Here is a 21,076-nt window from a genome sequence, read left to right on the forward strand (position 1 = left end):
ATGCACCGCGGGGGTCTCCAGCTGGGGGTCTCCAATTTGTCCCCAGGCCCTCAGTGGATGAGGGCATCCCCTTCAAGGCACCCCTGTGTGCTGCAGTCCGCCCAGGAGAGCAGAAGGTCTCCGAGGCCATGGCCGGTGGTGATGGCAGTGCAGGCCTCTGTGCCTCAGTTTCCCCATGGATAGAGCAGGGGTGGCGTCACCATTTGGGGGATGCACAGGGGACTGCAAGGCTGGCTTGCCCTCTGTTGGGGGTTGCTGTGGGGGATCCCCCAGAGCAGAGTCCCATGTCCCTCCCGCCCTGGCTGTGCCTTGCCAAGCTAAGCCGAGTCAAGCCATGCCATCAGCACCACCAGCCAGAGCCGTGCCCCCGTGCCAGCCCCGCAGACTTTGCCAATGCTGAGGCTGCGAGTACCCCTATGGCTTCCAGGGAGAACTGCGCACAAGGGCATTCCCCGTGCAGCCTCAATGCTCTGGGGAACTCACAAACCCTTTGAGCAGCCCCATCCTCACAGCTTTCCATGCTTGTCAGTCGTAGGGGTACCCCACGTTTTTGGGGCACCTGGTAAATGCCACCATGATATCCCTTGGCTATCCCCACAGACTCAAGGACACTCCTATGCTCTGCGGGAATGCTGCCCAGTTTTGGGCAACCCCCAGCTCCAGGGCACCATCACAGCCCCGCTAGGATACCCCCACTCCCCGTGTCACCTCACATTTTTGGGGCTCTGTAGCTCTGAAATTATCCATTTTGCAAGAGACCATTTTCCCCTGTGAGCACCCCCGTATCGTTGGGGCACCAATTCTTACACAGACCCCCATACCCTGGGGCACACCTGCTACTTCCCAGATCATCCCCATGACCCTAAGGGCACCCCACTGTTTCGGCCCCTCCCCCCAACACTGTGAGCAGTCAATTAACGGGCGCGGGGGGAGCCTCACACTTTTGGGGACTCCCAAACCGCAGGCACACCACATATCCCTGCCTCACCCCGCCTGGCGGCGATGCCCGTACCAGGAGGACCCCCCAGTGCACCCCTGCACCTGTGTCCCGCCGCACTGAGGGGACACCCTGTGTCCCCCCGCATTTTGGGGACACCCCGTGTCCCCCCGCATTTTGGGGACACCACCCCCCCCTTCCCCGCCCGCTGCAGGGGCGGAGCTTCTTGTGACGTCATCCTGGGTGGGCGGGGCGAAGGCCGGCCTGGGCGGTGGCGCCGAGCCGGAAGTGACGCGCGGGCGCGAGAGCGGAAGCGGCGGCGCAGGCTCGGGCGGGTCCCCGGTGCGCGCAGCGGGCTCGGCTCCCTCAGAGCCGCTCCCGGCACCGACATGATCCTGCTCGAGGTCAACAACCGCATCATCGAGGAGACCCTCACGCTCAAGTTCGAGGGCGCGGCCGCCGGGTAGGAACAGGGGGGGCGGGGCGGGGACGGGTCCGCGGACCGAGGGAGGGGCGAGGGGGCGGTGGCTGGCGGGGCCCGGCGGGGCCCGGCCCGGGCCGTGCCGTGCCAGGCGGCCGGGCACAGAGTAGAGCCTGGCGGGTGGTGCCGGGGGAGGATGGGGCTGAGAGGTGGGGGCCGGGGAGTGGTGACAAGGCAGGATGTGGGGCTGGCGAGTGGCGGGGAGCGGCACTGAGCCTGCGGGTACTGTGCTGCCGGGTGGCGGCCCGGGAACGGGGAGGGCAGAGCGGGCTCGGGGTGGGGGCCTGCAGGATGCAGGGCTGGGAGCGGGGTGGTCGGGGTGCGGGAGTTGAACTGCGGGCGACGGGGATGGGCAGAGGGAGAGCGTGGGGAATGAGGGAGCAGAGCGGGACAGGGCAGTGTCGGGGGCGAGAGTGGGGCTGGATGGGGTCATTAGTGCCAGGGCAATGGAGAGCCCCGGGGAGCAGGACGGATCTGGGAAGGATACCGGAGATTGCCGTGCTGAAGTGGACTGGAGGACAGGGCCTGGACGAGGAGGAAGTGGGGAAGGGAGGAAGGTGGATTTGCAGGGTGTTTGCTTTGGGTAAAGTGGGCTTCATCAGCGTGGTGCCAGCGCTGGTACAGAATGTGTAGGGGGAGGCGGGGAACAGGAAGACTGAGTATGGAGTCATGGCCTCAGCCTTTTGCTTTGGGGTGAAGAGCAAATTCCAGCTTACTCCCTTTCTGCTTTCTCGAGCAGAAGGGATACAGGTATGGCCTGACCTATACGGGTCAGCCACGGCCGCTGGTGCCAGCCTGGTGGGTGTCCTGGCCTCGGGGAGCAGACTGGGGGTCTAGCTCACACCCCCATCTCTGGCTGGGACAGTTCAGTCCCTGGGAAGTCACTGGGGTTTTTTACTGCGAGTATTGCAACAGGGCTGTAAAGATGCTTGTGAGGACACAGCTTAGCTTGGAAGGAAGCCCCTTAAGTATGAATGTCCTTATCTGCAACCAGGTGGCCTGTAGGCTGGATGCACTGCCTGCTGACTGAGACACCTTTGTACACAGACAAAGCCTTGAGAGGCAGAGCAGTGGTGTTATCTCTGGGGTGGAGCCTGCCCTGGCGCCTCACAAGGCAGGGCTCCGGCTGCTCCAGGAAAGGATCCCCCAGGCAGGTGCCTTTTTCTGTGTTACCTTTTTTCTCCAGCGATTTTTGAAGCTCTTAGCCTTCTGCATGCAAAATGTTGCATGCAATCTGCTTTCCCCCCACTCTCAGTTGACTTGTTGCTCAGATTCGTGTTTTGTTTGGGAGGGGTTTTTTTTTCCATTAAATAATCTTACAGACTGCTCTGCCTTGGAGGACAGCTGAGCTTCTCCCAGTTTTTTATTTGTCTTGAGCCCTGGTCATTTAATGCAACAAGTTTCCCCAGAGTACAGGCATGGCACTGGGCAGAGAGCTCCCAGGTGACCACTGTGGTATTGCAGCCGCTTCCATTAGAAAATATGGCATGCCCAGAGGTTCACAGTGAGTGTCGGAACAGCTTCTCAATCACTAGTCTGTGCCAAGGCATTCTTCCTGATGGAGGGAGAAGAATGTGCGCTTGTTGATCTGACATGGAGGGGCAGTTTTCAGCTTTAGATGCACCCCAAAACTCTGGCTCTGTGAGCAGAGCTGTGCTTGCTTGCCCTGCAGCAGCCTGCAGGCCCCTGAGATTTCCATTCTGCTGTATGGTAAAGCCACCTCACTTGTGTGTTGGCATGTGTGCCTGACATACTGATTGTTCCTGGATCAATTTGTAGGGTGGCTGATGGTGCTCTGCTTCTGCCTTTTAGTCATCTGTGGCACGTTCTGTTCTTTAGATGGCCTCTCTAGATAAGTTTTGTGCCTTGAGTGTGTTGCTGAAGGTGAGGAAGGCATTTACTTCTGAATTTTCTTCTGTGCTTGTTCTGGGGTCCCCCATCCAGGCAAGTGCAAGGGAGGTTTCTCCTGGTTTTAGGTCTTCTAAGGAAAGGATGTTACTAAACATTTATTCAAGTGATTTTTTTTTCCAATGGTCACAGCTCTCAGGTTATTCCTGTGGTGCTCTGCCTGGAGGCGGGAAGGGATTTCCTGTATTTTGCTATTTTGGTGATGGTTTTCCAAGGTGTATCTTGGGGCTGAATACAAGACAGGGCAAGGACAAGCCTTGAAGAATTTGGTGGCTGGGAGGAGTGAGCTGGACACTGGGGCAGAGTTAGGTGTACATTATTTGCTCTAACCCAGAAGTGCAGCAGATGTGATGCAGGGATTTGTCAATAGTGGTTGTCTCAGAGCCAGGTGTGCCTGGTGGCTTCAGCACCAGCCTGGAAGTGGGGCAGAGCAGGGTTCATTTCCAAATCCTTTGCCAGAGACTTGTCCTGTGACACGGGCTGCAGTGCAGCCATAGTTTGGCAGGTTCCTGCAGAGCTTTCCTGGGCTATCAGGTGGGAGACATTCCACATTTCACCTTGTCATATAGAACTAGGTCACATTTAGAAGATGGAATTCATTAACTGCCATTATTGTCATATATGTCAAAATCTGCTCTGTGTGGAGGTCCATCAGCTGTCCCTGGAGTTCCCAGTGTGAAAGGTACCATGGCAGGACTGCAGACAGAGATCAGCACTTGAGACAGGGCCTAGCCCACTCTTAAGAGTATATCCTGGAAAAGGTCCTTGGGGCTTGGCAGCATCCATCTGTAAATAGGATAATTTCAAATTTAATTTGGTTTTTTGGGCAGACCCAATGCAAATCTCACCTCCTTGGACAGCCACTGTTGAAACATGATATTTATATCAGGGTGGTAACAGATGATGGACTTCAATGCATCTGGTTTTTTTCCTTATTTAGTTCTAGTAATTTCTTTGTTTAAATCTATTCTCTTAAACCAACCACATTTTAAAATAAAAGCCTAAAGCTACCAGAATCTGTTGAAATAACTTGAGTTAGGAATTTGCTGCTGCAATGTGGGAATATCTGGTCAGTACCTAGAAATAAGTTTGTTGAAATGAGGTTGTCTCATGAACTTTTTTGCATGTCAAGAGAAAGCTTCCCTAAGCTTTTGACCAATTCATTTGTACATGAGATGTTACCTGGAAGCTGGTGTCACAGGTGGGTTTTCCCATTTCTGATGGAAGTGTTGTGTGAAATGAGCTCTACCAGTTGGAAAATCCTGTTTCTCATCATTGCTTTCCTCTGCTAAATGCACAGACATTAAGAAAACCCTACAAACACTTTAAGTGTAAAACATTTTGATGATTGTCTTCTGTGTCTGATGAATATTCATTCTGTTTGACACTAACAGATTTGCCATCCAGTTTTGTCCTGCCCTAATTTAACTGACCCCAGGGAAAGTGTGGTACAGGGCTTTGGTTTTCCAGTCATACATAGCTTACCCAAAATCTTTAGTAAATTAATCATCAGTCTCAAACTGTTAGTTATAATTTACTCACTGTACAAAAGAACACAGATTTGCATAGCTGGGGTACAGCATGCCTTTTCCTAGGTTGGGGGCAGAGGGAAGAGAATCTCAAACTAAATTGTTGGTTTCTTTACAGCCATTAGTAGGTACAGCTCTGCAGGGCTCCCTGGCAATTAGCTGCATAGGAAATCACCTGAAGCTTGGACTTCCCTGGTGCAGAGTGGTTCCTGTGAGCCAGTAGGAGCTGGGCTGAAGCTGCACCCATCTGCTTTATGGTATTTCCCACCTGTGGTCACTTGATGATTGTGTACTGCAGAGCTGAGCCTTTCAGACACAGAGCCTGAACCCTGGCTGAAACCAGGCAGTGAGAACTTTGTGTTCATGGTGTGACTTGGAGTTCATCATGGGGAGACAGGAATGTTTATGTGCTGGGAGGGTAGAGGAGCTTTGAATCCTGCCAGACACTACTGAGGAGCTCTCTTCAGGAGTGGTTGTAGTTACATGTGGCTCCAGTGTTTCAGCGATGCTGAGAGACCCCACCAAAACCAGATTGTTCCTCTGCCACCCCCTCGTTCTTGCTGACACAGACATTTTTGTGGCTTCAAGGGAAACAGGATTGGGGAAGTGACCTAGGTTAAAATTAAACAGGCAAACTGGGTATTTTTAGCTTAGATGAGTTTCCTCATCCCATTCATTGTGTCATGGCTGCTCACCATGGAGCAGGGATCAGATCTCCCTCCTTCAGCAGCAGTGGCAGGTGCTGGCTTAGTGTTCTCACAAGCCCAGCCTGGAGCTGCACATCTCTCCAGGGACAACCTCACCTGCTGAAACTCAGTCTGCCTGACTGCCGAGTGCTGGGGAAACGCTGCTGGCAGAAAGAGCGGGTTTGGGATGTGCCGGCATGGACAGTGCTCGTGGTACACCCTGGCTGTCCATGTTGACTGAAGGTGCTGTAGGTGTTGGAACATAGCTCCTGGGTTGTCACAGCACATCCTGCTTTGGACACCAGGGAAGGTGACTTAGTATTAACAGTGTATTGTGAACCACCTCTGTCTGGAAGTAGATAGTGCTCCATTCTTGTGCAACAGCACAGGGAGCAGGAGGGAAGAAAAGCCAGATCTGAAAAGTGTTAGGCTTTCACAGGTGGTTCTGTCATCACTCCAGCCTCAGTTTTCATCTTGCGTTCCTAAGAGGAGTTTGCTCTGTTTTATCTTCAGAGAGTGGTTCTCACTGCAGCCACCAATGCTTGACAGCAGAGAAGAGTAGGTGTCCATCACTGTACTAAAGAAACACAGTAAAAGTGTGTGCAAAATGAGGCTCTTACCCAGAGACTTGGCACAACTCTGGATCTCTCTGGTGGGGAACCACAGGCTAGCTGCCTACAGATGAGGATGGAAGACAGCTGAGGACAAAGATCTGGCTGGAAGGGGATCTGCCAGTGCCAGCATGCTCCAGGACCATCTGTGCTTTGTCCACTGCAAATCCCACTGCTTTCATACCAGCCGGCTCCTCCAGGCTATTGGGCACACAGCAAGGGAAAAGCTTGGCCATGGAGGGGTCATCTAACCAGGAGGGGAGAACTGGCATGTTTAGGGTGTTGTACACAGCTCAGCACCACCCACCTGACAGAGCACTCCTGCTCATGTTCCTGGTGGGTGTGCTGCCAGAGCTATGGGAGCTCTTTGATTGCATATGCTCCTGCAGCTTACGCAGAGAGGCTTTTGTTAGCTGAGTGGGGCCCAGAAGTGGAGGAACTGTTCAGAGAATTTTAGTCATTGCTCATAATTTTTTTTTATTGAGGAGACCTTTCTGTAGCGAGAGCCTGCAGTCTGTCACTGAATCTGGCTCACTTTATCCAAATCGTGTGTTGGCTCCGGTGATCTGAAAGCTCTGCTCAGAGCTTTAAACTTTGAAATACCCCTTTTTTTCCCCTCTCCTATGGGACAAGAGGTTAGAGTATCTGCATGCCTGCAGCTTTTGAAATAATTGCCATTCTCCATTATTTGGTAGAGGCCTTAATTGTGGTGTGGGAGATGCTTCAGTGTGGTTGTCAGCCAGGTTCTTAAATTTGTCGTAACATACAGCTAAGAGCCTTTGTGGCCTGAGAATGAAACATGGAAGTTCTCTGAGTCAAGGGAGGAAATGCTGTCAGAAAAAAGATTTGCTATGGCTCTTAAGTGCTCGCTGGTGTCTCTCCATGGGCACCTGTGGCTCTTCACGGATGTTCTGCTGGGGTGAAAAATCTGATTTGGAGCTGGCCCTGTATTAGATAGACAGGGCATAGGAGCCATTTGGAGATGAATAAAAGGAGCACAGGTAAGAAGACATAAAACCAGGGTCTTTTGTTGTTACAAGCAGAGGGCAGATGGGATTTGGTGTGGGTTTGACTTCAGACCTTATAACTATTATCACAAAACAGACTGCTGCTGGGAACAGCTGCCATTTTAGCATCGGAGTTCAGGCAGGGTTTTGCAGAAAGGTCTGGTCTGGATTCAGTGTTCAGTGCAGAGAGAAGCCATCTCAGTTATTCCTGGTATGAGCTGGTTTTATTGTCCATTCAGGGCAGAGGGTAGCGAGCAGGGAAGGTCACTGAGGGATGCTGTGGTTCAGGTAGCAGTGGAGGTGAGAAGCTTGCAGGGGTCACAGCAGCTCTCTGCCCCAGGAGAGGATGAGGTGTCCTGGCTTAGTCTGTTTTCAGAGATTTGGTTCAGGGGTAGAATTGACCCCCAAAAGACCTTCTGGCTTCCCAGCTGGGATTTACAGTTCGGCTGGGACTTAGAGATGGCTGTGATTGAGAGTCATTCAGCACCAAGCTGCTAAACTGCCAGTTCTTGCTATGGGTGTGGAGAGTCTTCTCATGGAGGCAAGGGACACCAGAGCACGCTAGACCAGACGGAGCTCTTTGGGATCATGCCAGTAACCTGACAGTAGCTGGTATCCACCCTCAGTGGTGCAGGCCCCATCCCAGGCCTGCTGTGAATCCCCTGCACTGAGCCAGTGCTGGCACGAGAGCAGGAAGGACAGAACGCAGAGAGGACGGATTGTGCCTCCATAGAGCTATTTCCGGTGGTAGAAGATGGGGTTGCTGGAAGGTCAAGGGGAAGTGAACATGTGTGTGTGACCTTCAGCATTGTTGCTCATCCAGAAACTATGGAATGCTGGAGGTGAGAGCTCCTCTCTCTTCTGCCTGGGGACTTCTTGAGGTGGGAACAACAATCCAGGTAGCAAACTGAGTGGTTCCTCTGCTGGAGAACAATTTTGAGTAGCCAGGGTAGTTTTCATGAGGTGAGCCAGAGAAATAAATAGAAGCACTTTAAACACTGTGATTGTAAAGCTCCTGAACTGTGAAAGGCTAAGGGGGCTCACTTTGCTCCCAGCCACACTCCCAGTGCTCTTCCCTGTCCTCCCCGGGCCAGGCCAGGCCTGGGTTACTTAAGTGTGTGCCCGGTGAGGCAGAAAACCCACTGTGCTGTGGGTGACAGGGCCCACGTGGCTGCGAGGAGCTCTGTATGCTGCTCACGTGAGCTCTTGCTTCACTGAGGCTGTGCCGGGAAGTGGTTGAATATTCAGCACCCAAAGTTCTGCCCAGTTACCTTCTTTTCCCTTAAATACTCCCCCTCCTCACCATCCCCAAGTACCGGAACTGAGCCACTTGGGAAATCAGCGTTCAGATAACTTCTCTAAGAAATGACGTTTGCACAATAACAGGCTCAAACCCAGCTGTGTTAGCAGTGAGCTTTTGTGTGCAGAACAAAGGCTCTGTGCAGAGCCATCAACTGGCTCCTGTGCAGGCTCTTGCTCGGCTTCTTCAATTATGCAATGAGTGATCCTCCTGCCATCCTCTGGGTACAGGACAACCAAATGGGGAATCATCCTTCCTCAGCAAAACCACTCCAGTGCACGGACTGTCAGCCACTTCCTTGCGTTTCTCAGAGGGAGGTGCTGTGTTCGGAAGGCTCTGCTAGGAGCGGAGGCTCTGGGGGGTGTCAGCTCTATATGTGTGGGGAATGGGGTTTGAAAGGTGTAACTCTGAGAAGATGGAACAGAGGTTTAAGGATGCATCCTGTTTAATATTCCTAGCTCTCATGTGCCTGGCTGTGCTATCTTTAAAGCTTCCTACATAGGTTTCTTTTTTTATAAAAATTTATAGTGCCATCCAAGCTGATTCCCACGTCTGAGTGTGGTGCTCTAAAAGAGGAACACGTCTGCATCAACTGACCAAGTGGGATCTCTGGGAATTTCTTTCATCTCTGCTCTGAGCCATCCTCAGTGAGCAGATGTGGCTTGGACATGACTTGTGGAGTAGCTTCCCTTTCCAAGAGCCCAAGCTAAATATGCAGCCAGGGATGCCTCCTGAGCCTGTCTCAGGCCCAGCTGGGGAGGGGAGATGAAAGCAAGAAAGGTCACAGGTAGCTGGCACAGCTTTTAAACGAAAGGACCTGCTTTGGGTGCACTTGTACTGCTTCTTTCAAGTGTGCAGCTTTTATCCTCAGCAAGGTGGCACAAAAGACAGAGGCTCCTCGGCCTTCAGACGAAAAAAAGGGCTGTTGCCTTTCACAGCTGATCACCTTCAAGAAGCAGGAACACCCCCTCATTTTCACTTAGGGAGGAATTAATCCCCAGATGGAGAACCTTCCTGCTGTAGTAAAATGTTGTTGACCTGGTGGTGTCTGGGATCAGTGCAGTGCAGTGTCTTGGTTTCCCTGTATTGCCCAGCTTGAGTTTCATCACATTGTGGTCATTTCTGCCTTCCAGGAATGAGGCTGGCTGCAGAAAAGCTGATGGAAAAAGCAATGCTTGCTGCTGAGATAAAATCATTTAAATTGTTACAGAATATTTTCAGGGAAAATAGATATTGAGTCATCGCTTCCCCCCACCTTCCTCAGTGTATGTACCACAGTGTAACCAGTACCCAGCAGCACGTAAGTGTGTTGAAGAGCAAGTTTTCTCAAAACAGTTGAAGCTGATCTCTGGGCAGCAGCAGCATAGTTGAGACCACTGACTTTACTCTGGGGAGTTATTTCAGTATGTTGGTTCAGGCAGGTGGGAATGAACTGTTAGAGACTAGATTTCTGTTAGCAGCAGCCTTATTAGCCTGTATTCGAATATCATCTACTTTTGAAAAATAAATGGAGACACAGTGTGAAACAGTGGTAGCAGACTGGCATTTTTATCCTGTTCTCATTTTCCACGCCTGCTCTCAGCAGTGGAGATACCTTTGCATCAATTCCCTGTTGGAGAATGACCTATTAATACCAGTCCCCTTGGAGCTGTGAAAGCAGTTATGTAGTGCCAGTCCCAATGAAATGACCTTCCAGAAGCAGTTACATCTTTCATGGAGTCCTAATCTTTCACAGATCATGAACAAATGTCAAAATAGGGTTTGTTAAGAAGCAGTTTAATCTTCATAGTCACAGTGTAAGATGTGATGTGCCTTTGGCTTGCAAAGGGTTTTGTTGCTGACTGGGGTCCCAGAGACCACTCAGGACAGTGTTAGAGCACATCCAGAGCTGCAGTTTTTCTGCAGAGGCTATTGGGGTGTTTTGGAGGGGGGCAGGATGAAATGAGCATGTGGAAAGTTTCCTTCTTTGACCTGCTCCTGACACTACTAACACTTTCCTAACTTGGAAATGGAGTCTTCTCTGCAAGAAAGCTATATCAATGCTATATCATCGTTTGCAGAACTGGTGTTGATGGCAAGGGGGGCACTGTGTCAGGAAGGATTACTCAGCTCCTTCCATGAACTGGTATTGCAGGACCTTACAAAAGATCCTCTGTCCCAAAACCTGTGTCATGGCCATACTGTACAGAGCGTGTGCTTGTGAAAACAAACTTCTTAGTAAGGAGTAGCCTTCTTAGGCATTTCTAACTGGAAATCTGTGATGTCAAAATCTATTAATAAACTAGAAATAATAGAAATCTGTGCCAGCTTCAAAGTCTGTTTTATGTCATCTGGGGTAAAAGTGGTGCTTATAGGAAGGGGAAGAAGTCTAAGATCTCTTGTCAGAGGTTACTACTAGTCGGACAGAGGAGAGATAAAAGGGTTTTGAGGAAGAGCTGCCTGTGGAAAATAAGGTGTTGGAAATTAATCCTCTTTTCTTCACAGCTTGGAGGCTGCTGTTAGAGTTCTCATTTACCTCCTTTGTTTTCTTTGCTTTTCAGAAATAAACCAGAGGCAGTAGAAGTAACATTTGCAGGTAAGCTCCTCAGATCTCTTGACTTCTCTGAACCAAGGACTGGCTTGAACAGTCTGCCCACACCACTGGGCGGGGGCGATGTGGAGACCCTGCAGTACCCCCAGAGTTGGCTGCACCACTATTTCTCTGTCTGTTTGCCTTCCCTGGGACTTCCCTAGAGCACGGAGTTCACTGGTGGTAGTGCTCTGGTGTGTGCCTGCTACATAGCTCTTCTCTTTTACCTCATCTGTTCTCTACTCCTGCCCTTGATGCTACTTGTTATGAGATCTTTAGCATCATCTGGTTTGGGTCGTTAGGAAGCTGACTTAGGGTGACAGGCAAAATGGATTCATCACCTCAAGTTTGCTCTTTAGGAAGAGAAATGCCAAGAAAGTTCAAGTACTCATTCAACAACTGATTTTTTGCTTCTGTTATCAGGAATCTGTGTAAGCTGCGAAGCTCCATGGGGAAGTGGAGCTTGCTAGGTAGCTGGAGGGTTCCCTTCCCTACCTCCTGCCCTCCCTGCCCATTCTGCAGTGAAGTGGAAGCTCACAGCAGGCAGCGGCTGCACTGCCTTTGCTGGCAGAGAGGTTTTCTCCTCCAGGCTGCAGCTCTGGCCTGGTGGGCATGTCAGTCACTTTCTGTGCTGGCCATCCAGAAGGTTGCCGTCTCTGCACGTTTGTATTCTTGTGCATTGAGCACAAGTGGACTTGCCAGGGATGCTAAATGACACTAGACTAAAGCTTTCTGTGATGGACAGGTGTCAAAATAGTTTCAGCCCTGTGAATGATAGCAGATCTCCCTACATGACATTACCATTTTCCTTAATTGCAGGTTTCCCTCTTGCTGTGTGTGTGAGGGCTGGAGCAAGAGGAGCAATGTTGCTTTATACAGTTACTAGAACTTGTAGGGAAAACCTTGCTTAGAAATAGGAGCTGGTTCCTGGTCCCTCACATTTCTCTTGCTTGCTTCTTAGACTTTGATGGAGTCCTTTACCATATTTCAAACCCCAATGGAGACAAGACAAAAGTGATGGTCAGTATTTCTCTGAAATTCTACAAGGAACTCCAGGAACACGGTGCTGATGAGGTGAGTAAACATCTCCAGCCTACAAATACTGTGTTGGTGGCAGTGTCTTTGTGATGTAGATAGATCTAACATCTGACCCTTAGAGAAGCATCTGTGCTCCCATCACACACTGGTCAAAGGAGCAGCTCTGTGCCAACCAGGAGTCCCACTTTGCTGAAAGACAAGTGCAAGTTTGTTCATGCTCTCATGAAAAAGTAGTCATCCTGTGTGACCCTGCAGCCTGAAAGGCAGAAGGCACTGCTAATTTTGCAAGTTCAGAGCAAACTCTGACCATGTAGAGATAGTTTCCCTGACTGGTGTGTTGAGCCCACAAGTGAAGGAAGGTACCAAGACAGAGCTGTGGTGCTTCTCTTTTGACTCCTAACCACACTTGAGAGCAAGTGCGGGGCTCCTGTTGTGTGTGCAGACCTTGGTTTTCAGACTGGTTCCCTTTTCACTGCTGCTGTGTGAAGTCCCAGGCTCAGTTCCTGTTGACTGGGCCTGTGGTTGCGGAGGGCCATTTATGGTAGAAAAAAGGAGCCTCTCTGAGCTGTGGTTGGATGGCAAGGCAGGAAGTGTGACTCAGTTCCTGAGTCAGTTTTCAAATCTCCACATGGTAGCAAATGGGGTTCACCCAGGGCTTTTCAGCAGGCTTTTGCCTCTGGGTGTCTGTCCTTGGAAGAAAACAAGGGAACCGCTCCATCAGTTTATTGCGAGTCTGGTGAGAAATGGGTGACTTGAACCCAAAGTGAATTCCTGTGAGTTGCCATAAAACCCACCTAAGTCAGAAGAGATATGATTGAGTGTCCTGCTTTCCTGGTTTCTGAATGCAGAGCTTTCTAGGTGCAGCATTCCCTGCTACTGAAGGTACTGCTGCTGGCATAAGGAGTGTCAAGCAGCCCAAATGGTGGAGACTTCCCAGCATGTATAGTGAGGATCAGTGCAGTGTGTGATCCCAAGAGAACTCCTGTGGTAGCGAGTGGCTGACAGCACTGTGCACCAGCAGCCATGGTAGTGGGGAAAGGCAGCTTCCTATAAACTTTTAGAGGAAAACGGGATCTGTGCAGGACTGGCTTGGAAGTACTGACTAAATAGAAATTACATTTTTCAATCTCCAGTTGTCATAATGTTGCTTTCTGTACTTCCCTGCAGACAACGTTGCTTGTTTCTGCTCTGTCTTTGGTGAAACCCCACTGTGAGGAATGCAGAGTGGGCTTCCTGCTAAGACAGGGCATCTTCCTGCACCATTGCAGGCAGGCTCTCTGCTGAGAGGAGGTTTTGGCATGCAGAGAGTCTGTGTATCCTTTCCACGTGGTAGTGGGTGTCATCCCAGGAGGGCCAGTTCTGCCCCAACACTGCTGTGTTCTTCTCTGTGAAATATCGCATGTTCACAGCCCCCTCATTGACACAGAGCTATGGCTCAGTTGGAAATTGCCATTGATGTAAAATTCAGCAGTAATTACGTTTGAAGAAAGGTTTTTGCTGTGCTGTAGGCAGTTCTGCTTCTGGGAGGCATCCAGCCTGCATGGCAGTCTCCTCTCAATCCCCATCTGTTCCTGCAGTAGGCTGAGACAGTGTGTGATCACCAGGCCATGGTGTGCTCTGAACTTGCCGTCCTGTGAGGAGAGGGACCGGGCACGCTTTACATCTGCCTTTGAATGGAAGGAAAAGTGGTAGCCCTCAGGTCTGTTGTGTCAGGCTCTGCTGATTGTTCTCCTTTGAAGATATGAGCTATAAGGCTTCTTCCCTACACAAATCCGACTAGCAAGAACTTGAAAAAGTTCCAGTTTTGAGTCCTCTACTGCAGTATGTCCCCTGTCAGTGGAGTTCAGGGAACTCTCCCTAGGGCAGAAACAGCCAATAGTACTAGAAGCTGATGACTTAATATTTGTCTAAGTTCTCTTAGACTAGGGGAGGCAGGTGCTGTAATTTGATACTTCTAAAAGAAGACCAAATAAGGCCTAGGCTGTGCAGGAGGAAACAAGTCTTGATAGCTTGTGCACTCAGTGTTTAATTTCTTTTCTAGGTATTGAAGAAGGTTTATGGAAGCTACTTGATAAATCCTGAATCAGGTAACCCTGCAATAACATTCACTCTCTGTGTGTGTGTATGTTTGAATGCAATTCCAAAGTTACTTAAGTCACCTGAGAAATGCTCATATGAAGGTTGCACTTGAAGAGCTTGATATCTGAGGCTCTCTATACAATGAATTGCAATTTGAAATTGCAAGTTTAAAAGGTGACTCAGATACGTCAGGAATGAAGTAGCTTGCAGCACAAGCTGTAATTCTTTATGCAGTCCTCCTCCAGGAAGCCTCTGTTCCTCACGGCTGGGGTCTTTGTTCTTCTCAAAGATGCTTTGTAAGACACAGAAAAACCATGGTTACCTGTGACAACATCTCTTCCTACTCACTGCAAAAACTTGGGAGCAGTTCAGCCGGCACGTGTGTCTGGGAGCTTGGGAAGGAGCCCCGGGAACGTTGCCATGGCCACGCACCGAGTTCAGGCATGGCTTTTGGCAAGTGCTTGGAGTGGAAAGAACTCACCCCTGGGGCTTTTGGGAGGATTTAAGGCAAAAGTGGGACTGTAGGTGTCTCTTAAAAAAAAATCTCTGCTTTCATTAAGGCCCTATGTAGATTATTAAAGCTAGTGGCTGTCCCTTCCCAGGTTACAATGTCTCTTTGCTCTACGACCTGGAGAACCTTCCTGCAGACAAGGATGCCATTGTGCACCAAGCCGGCATGTTGAAGCGCAACTGCTTTGCTTCAGTCTTTGAGAAGTATTTCAAATTCCAGGAAGAGGGCAGAGAAGGAGAAAAAAGAGCAGTCATCCACTACAGGGATGATGAGACAATGTAAGTGTTCAAACCAAACAGCACGGGGGTTGGACAGTGGTCAGTAGTCTGCTCCTGTGCACAGCTGTAGGTTTTGGTGGAAAGTCAGGAAATCCTCCTGCTCTGTGCTTTGGCCAGGGTAATAAGGGCCTGTTCTAGGCTGCCACAAGTATCCCATGAGGGTAATGCTTATGCCTCGGGCTGCTGGGATGTTACACAAGAGTCTCTGTTAGTGGCATCACTTGTGGCTGCATGCAGGAGGGGAACTGGCCACTCCCAACAGAAATGTTGTGCTCCCTGTAGATACTGTCTCAGGGGAGGGGAAATTTACAGCAGTCAGGCCTGTGAATGGCTGTTGTACCTACTTGACCTTGTCACACAGTTGCTTCCTTGTCCAGTTGAACTTCTTAGCTCTGGTTCACAGGTGGGTTCTGTCTCTCCCACCTGCAGGTATGTTGAGGCAAAGAAGGACCGTGTCACGGTTGTGTTCAGCACGGTATTTAAGGACGACGATGATGTGGTGATCGGAAAGGTGTTTATGCAGGTATGGAATCTGAGTTACAGGGAGAGGGTCTGGTCCTCAATTCAGATGCCTGCTTGCTTGAAGCAGCATTGCCAAATAAGCTGCTGAAGTGAGCACAAAGGCGGTTTAACACATGAAAATGCTTTGCTCCATGCTGGCCTGGGATGGAAGAAAATGCTAATAGGCACAGACAGTGTATTTTCCTGGCTCTTGCACTGGCATCTGTATCATCAATAGTCTTGCTCATTTGGACAATCAAGCGTATTATGTGTTACAGATGAGAAACACCACAGTGAATACTTCAGTCCCCACATTGAGGCCCTGTAATGTGGATAGCTATGGTGTAGGGAACTCCAGCCAGCTGAGGACCCGAGCATGTTGAGGAGGCTGTAAAGGGAGAGGAAGGGTGAGACAATGTCATGCCATGCCTGACTAGGAGCTGAGAATGGTCTTCACCTTGAAGTTTCAACCTGCTAATGCTCAAATACTGCAGAAACACTCAACAGCAACACAGTGTGACAGCTCTCAAATTTCAACTTTTTAGAGCTATGAATATACTGAATTTGTGGGCTCGAGCCAATCGTAATGCCAAGTCTGGACTCAGCTACCTTTTCCAATTGCTGTTTAGCTAGGAAGCATTCAGAGACTTGTAGTAAGCATTTTGCATGTCTGTGAACAACTGTGTGCAGCCTTGGGAAAATGAGACATCTGTATGCAGCTGGGGAGGCTAAATGCATGCTTGTACCTGTGTTCATCTGTGCCACTGGCCCACCTCACTCATCTGCTTAAGCTCCTGGGGAGCCAGCCTCCTGTTTGGGCATGGCCATGGAGCAGGGCCTGCAGGGTGTTCCAGGCATCTTTAACCCACCCGTTCAAGGGTCCCAGGCCATGCTGCTGACAGGCTCATGGACAGCAAGTTACTGGCCCAGTTTGCTGGAGACCAGTGTACGTGTGTTGGGTGTCATCAGAAGGAGGTCTGTTGCAATGGAAGTCTTCACTGCTCTGCTTGCTCTGTTCATTAGCTACAGACAGGACATCTGCTCTGGCTTTGAGGTTTTCCCCCACCAAGCATATCCCTCAGCCTGGAATTCAGCTTTTAAAATGGGAAGGGAGGCATAATGTGAACAAAATGGGGTTAGTGAGGGTCCTGGGAAGATGGCAGTGCTTCAAGGCAGCAGCTGTCCTGGAGTCTCCATGTCCCGAATTCTTGATTTTTATAACAGCAAACCCTGCCTCTGCCCAGCCACAGGAATTTCCACTCTGAGTCACACTGGCTCTTTCCCTCCAGCTATTGCTCTTGCATAACACAGCTGGGCATGGTGTCTGCTCATCTGGGCTCTCATGGAGAAAATGTGACCATTAACTAACCAGTGAAGCCATTTGAACCATTTTACCCTCTGGCATGAGCAGGCAGAAGTGCAAGCTAAGCATTTAATTAAGGAAACCCCAGTGATCTACTCTAAAAGGGACACGGATGCCCGTGCCTTTCCCAGGGGAAACTGCTCAGAGGAGAGGCCAAGGGTAGCTGATAATGTGTAGGTTGGGATGGAGGTCAGTGAGGCAGAGGGAAGACAGCCCTGCCTTGGGCGAGGAGAATGGTCTCTGGACATTCCCAGCCCCACACAGAGATGGTCCTTACAGTTCCTGAAATGCAGAGCCAGTACATTTCCTGTGAGGTGGGGGTTGTGCTGCTGTGTCAGAGGTGGCGGAAGGGATCTCCCTGCCTGAAGGTATTGTTTCAAGGTGTGTAGGGAAGGGTTCAGAGGAGCAGGGCTCACATACAAATTTCAAGCCCCCAGATGCATCTTGATGCATCTAGGCAGACTCCTGGTGGGAGATGGTTTCTCAAATGGCAGAACCTTTACACTAGGTGTGATGGAGACCTTGCAGCCCTTCCTGAGAATTTCTCTTCCTCAGGGGTGATAGGCACTGTGCACTTTCACTGGAAGCATTGAAGTTCCAGCAGGAGCTGTGCTGTCTCATGTACTTGCTCAGACTGAGGTGTCCCTTCCACAAAACACCCATGGCAGGGGTGTGACACACTGAAAGCCACCCCAGCTGAGGGGCTGTGCTACAGTTATGTATAAACCCAGGACAGCCATGTATTTTGGGCTGGTTTTGCTGGGGAAAAGAGTTACTTTTAGGGTGTTTGGCCTGATGAACTTAATCAGTTCAGGGAAAGCTGGGCCACCTTCTGCTCATTGTCCTTTGGGAGTGAGGAAACCCCATTTGCTTTCCCAGCGTGTTGCTAAAGGGTCGCAGTGGGAATCACCTTCACTTTGTCTTGTTCAGGAGTTCAAGGAGGGTCGCCGGGCCAGTCACACAGCCCCACAGGTGCTCTTCAGCCACAGGGAGCCACCCTTGGAGCTGAAAGACACGGATGCAGCTGTTGGCGATAACATTGGCTACATCACTTTTGGTAAGCAGGCAGCTCTGAGGCTTGGGGATGCCTGGGGAGGAGAGAGGTTCCTGTTGCTGCATGAAAAACAGAAAGGAATTCACTTTCCCTGAGTGCTGAAGTGGGCAGTTCAGGGCTGCAAGGACTCTGGGGTTGCATTCTGTCTTGTGTGCCCCCTTTGGAGTGTCCCTTTTCTGTATCAGGTCACCTCAGCTCTGCTGTGGGCAAGATGATGTGGAAGTGGACAGTGAGTTGTTTAGTGTCCGCCTACAAAATAAGTTCAGTATTTGGAAGCAAAGGGAAGAGTGGCTTTGCTGTGATATTTTGGAAACTGGAGGTTTCTTGTGAAACTTTTCACGCAACTGTACTTTTAGGTAGTCCAGCTGCAGGGAGCTGTGCAGTGCTTGATCAGCAGAGGCAGTCAGCAGCAGCAGAGCAGTGCCTTCTGCTTCTCCAGCTCTGCCTCTTCTCCAAACACCGATGAGCCACTTTCCCCTGCCAGAGGTGCTGGCCAGCAGAGCCATGACTTCCCCCTGGGTAGCAGTGTCAAGGAGTCTGAACCCTGCCCTGTTGAAAGGGAAAGATCTCTTCAAAATGGTTGGGTGTGTTATTAGGATGTCTCAGTCCAGCATTCCTGTAGTTTGGAGCTCAGAGACGGAGCACAGACACTGCAGGGAAAGGTGAAGATAGCATTGCCCTCCTCCTGTGCTGGAAATGGAGCCTTGAGGCCTGGGCAGCTGTCAGCTATGGAAAGAAGAGGTCCAGGATGGCACATACTTTTGTTCTTGTTGAGACTAAATTTCCCAGTTATCTGATCTGACAGTCTCAGGTGAGATCATCACCCGGACAAAATGTTCTTTCAGCCTTCGGATCTTGGACACCTAACAGAGCACCAGCTTATGGAAAGAGCAAACTACCTACTTGTATCCAAAAGCCTGTCTATGTTACAGGGCTGGCAAGCTGCCAGGCAAAGATCCACAACTGATTTCAAGACCCCAGGGCAGACTGGATCTTGAAATTGGTTGAGCAGTCTGGGTGCCCTGGTCTGCCTCCCAGCTTGCTCCTCCAATTGCATCTCCTAAACACTGATAGAGCATCATATGGTTTCCTACAGTGCCATTGTTTCTGGACACCTGGCCTTGCCTGCATCCTGCAGAGTGCACAGGCTGCTGTGGAAAATGTGGAAAAGTGCTCTTGAGCCTTGTATTTAAAATCACAAGTGCTGCTTGATTGGTATGTGTCAAGAGTAAAGGGCTCTTTATAGAGGGCAAGGCAGGCATTGAATGCAGCACATGCTGAAGCCTCCAGCACTGATCCTGAAGGTCTTGGCAGCCTCAGGAGGTACTAATGGTCTGTGTTGGCCTCTCATTTCAGTGTTGTTCCCCCGTCACACCAATGCTGCAGCCAGAGACAACACCATAAACCTGATCCACACATTCCGGGACTACCTGCACTATCACATCAAGTGCTCGAAGGTATGAGGGCCAGGGCACACAGGGTGGCTTCAGCCCATCTAACCTGCCTGCTGAAGGGGAGAAGCAGGGGACAGGGGTGCCTCTTGAGAACTCATTAGGGTCTGCTGCTGCCCTCCCCGGTCATGCAGGGGTGGCGAGTGATGCATCATTGCCTTCTCCCTGCTCTTGGACACAAGATTTTCCATTCTAGCAGTGAAGTAGGATTTTTGCCTTTTGGATCTGGTTTGTGTCCTTTCTGAGAACAGAAATGAGGGTAATTGTTCAGAGTGACTTGGCTTTGATGTGTCCTGAAATCTCAGCTATGAAGAAAGGCTCCTGACATGTCCCCATTTTGTCCTAATGAAACACAGGCCTATATTCACACGCGTATGAGGGCAAAAACGTCAGATTTCCTCAAGGTGCTCAACCGTGCCCGTCCAGACGCAGAGAAGAAAGAAATGAAAACAATCACGTGAGTAGCAAAGCAGGGCATGGCTCTCTGGGCCACGAGCTCGGTCTTGCTCAGTTTGGCATACTGCACTCCAGGGCAGGCAGGGGGTGACCCACAGCGTACTGCCTCAGATGTCCTGTGAGGAGCTGGGTCTGAGGCAAAACCCTGTGCTGGCAGGTCCTTCACAAAAGGGTCATACATGATGGCCTTGCAAGCCCTGGTGTCTCCATTTACCCCCACCAAGCCCCTGGTGGCATTCCTGGGGGCTTTTTCCCTGTTATATTAAAGCTGCCTTGTCCATCTCTGGGGGCAGCTCCAGCTCATGGAAGGGAGAGCAGCCAGGTCCTTCCTTGGGGTTTGTGGGCACTCGACCAGGTCTTGCTGCCCAGTGTGTCTGCAGCTCCTCAGAGTCACTGGCTGCCCTTGGCCAGCTGATGGCTGGGGCCAGGCCACCATGCTAGCTGGCTCCCTCTTGTGAACAAGCAGCCCACAGTGAAGTGGATGGAGGAGAGCAGTTGTGTGAACGTTTCACTCAGGTCCCTTACCTTCTGCTTATCCCAGAGCCCCTTGGTCTCCTTTTTTCTCTTGTTTGTTCTGTCATGTCCCCTTTGCATGCTGCTTTGGGGCAGGGGGGTTGTCCCCTCTGCAAAAGTTAGCCCCTTCCCACAGCCCTGTGACTTGGTTCTGCAGCCACAGACCCTGAGAGCTCCAACCCAGCAGTGCCTGCCTGGCTTGGAGAGCTCTGCTAGGTGTGCCCCAGCACAAGCTCCACAGGCCCCTGGGGCTCTGCTGATCCGTCTCTCCATCCTTTCAGGGGGAAGACGTTCACAACCCGTTAACACCAAGTCACTGAGGCTGCCGGAGGACGAAGGTTGGGGCACTTGCTACCTGATAATCGTAGCTTTTAATGTTGCACCTCTGTGGGCTCATAAGGAATTCAAGCAATCGGGGTCTGTTTGTACGACAAGTTGGGGGAGTAATCTGCAGAAACGAGCTGTGCTTGCGAGGACTCGATCGTTCCAAGAAACAAAACTTTAATTCCAGTTTGATTGACTTAATTTCTTTTCTTTTTTAATTTTTTTTTTTCTTTTCAAGCTGTTTCGCTTTGCAATATGTTACCGGAAATAAGTTGCAGTATTTCTTATGAGAATAATGCAATATTAACTTGTTTTCTTCTGAGTATTTGAGTTCAAAACTCCTGTATCTGAAGAAATACTGTTGGGGTTCATTAATAAAGAAGATCTTTCTATCTTAAAGGGCTGTGAGGCTTTGGCTTGTCAATGCATGTGACCTTGCCCTGGAAGGGGTGTTTAGTCACAGCCCCAAGGGAGATAATT

The 21,076-nt window shown here is 50.3% G+C and overlaps 1 protein-coding gene across 1 annotated transcript; it reads left to right on the forward strand.

The window, feature by feature from the left end:
* The first annotated feature begins 1,225 nt into the window (after window positions 1-1,225).
* Window positions 1,226-20,995, forward strand: ARPC2 (actin related protein 2/3 complex subunit 2). Its single transcript, XM_041473160.1, has 10 exons — window positions 1,226-1,400; window positions 11,000-11,034; window positions 11,990-12,102; window positions 14,108-14,153; window positions 14,748-14,934; window positions 15,364-15,457; window positions 17,729-17,855; window positions 19,209-19,309; window positions 19,660-19,760; window positions 20,554-20,995. The coding sequence occupies exons 1-10, from the start codon at window positions 1,327-1,329 to the stop codon at window positions 20,576-20,578; spliced, it is 903 nt and encodes a 300-aa protein (XP_041329094.1). The 5' UTR covers window positions 1,226-1,326; the 3' UTR covers window positions 20,579-20,995.
* The last annotated feature ends 81 nt before the right edge of the window (window positions 20,996-21,076 follow it).

The sequence above is a fragment of the Pyrgilauda ruficollis genome, unplaced genomic scaffold (assembly GCF_017590135.1).
Source record: "Pyrgilauda ruficollis isolate IOZ18807 unplaced genomic scaffold, ASM1759013v1 scaffold3, whole genome shotgun sequence".
Classification (NCBI taxonomy): Eukaryota; Metazoa; Chordata; class Aves; order Passeriformes; family Passeridae; genus Pyrgilauda; species Pyrgilauda ruficollis.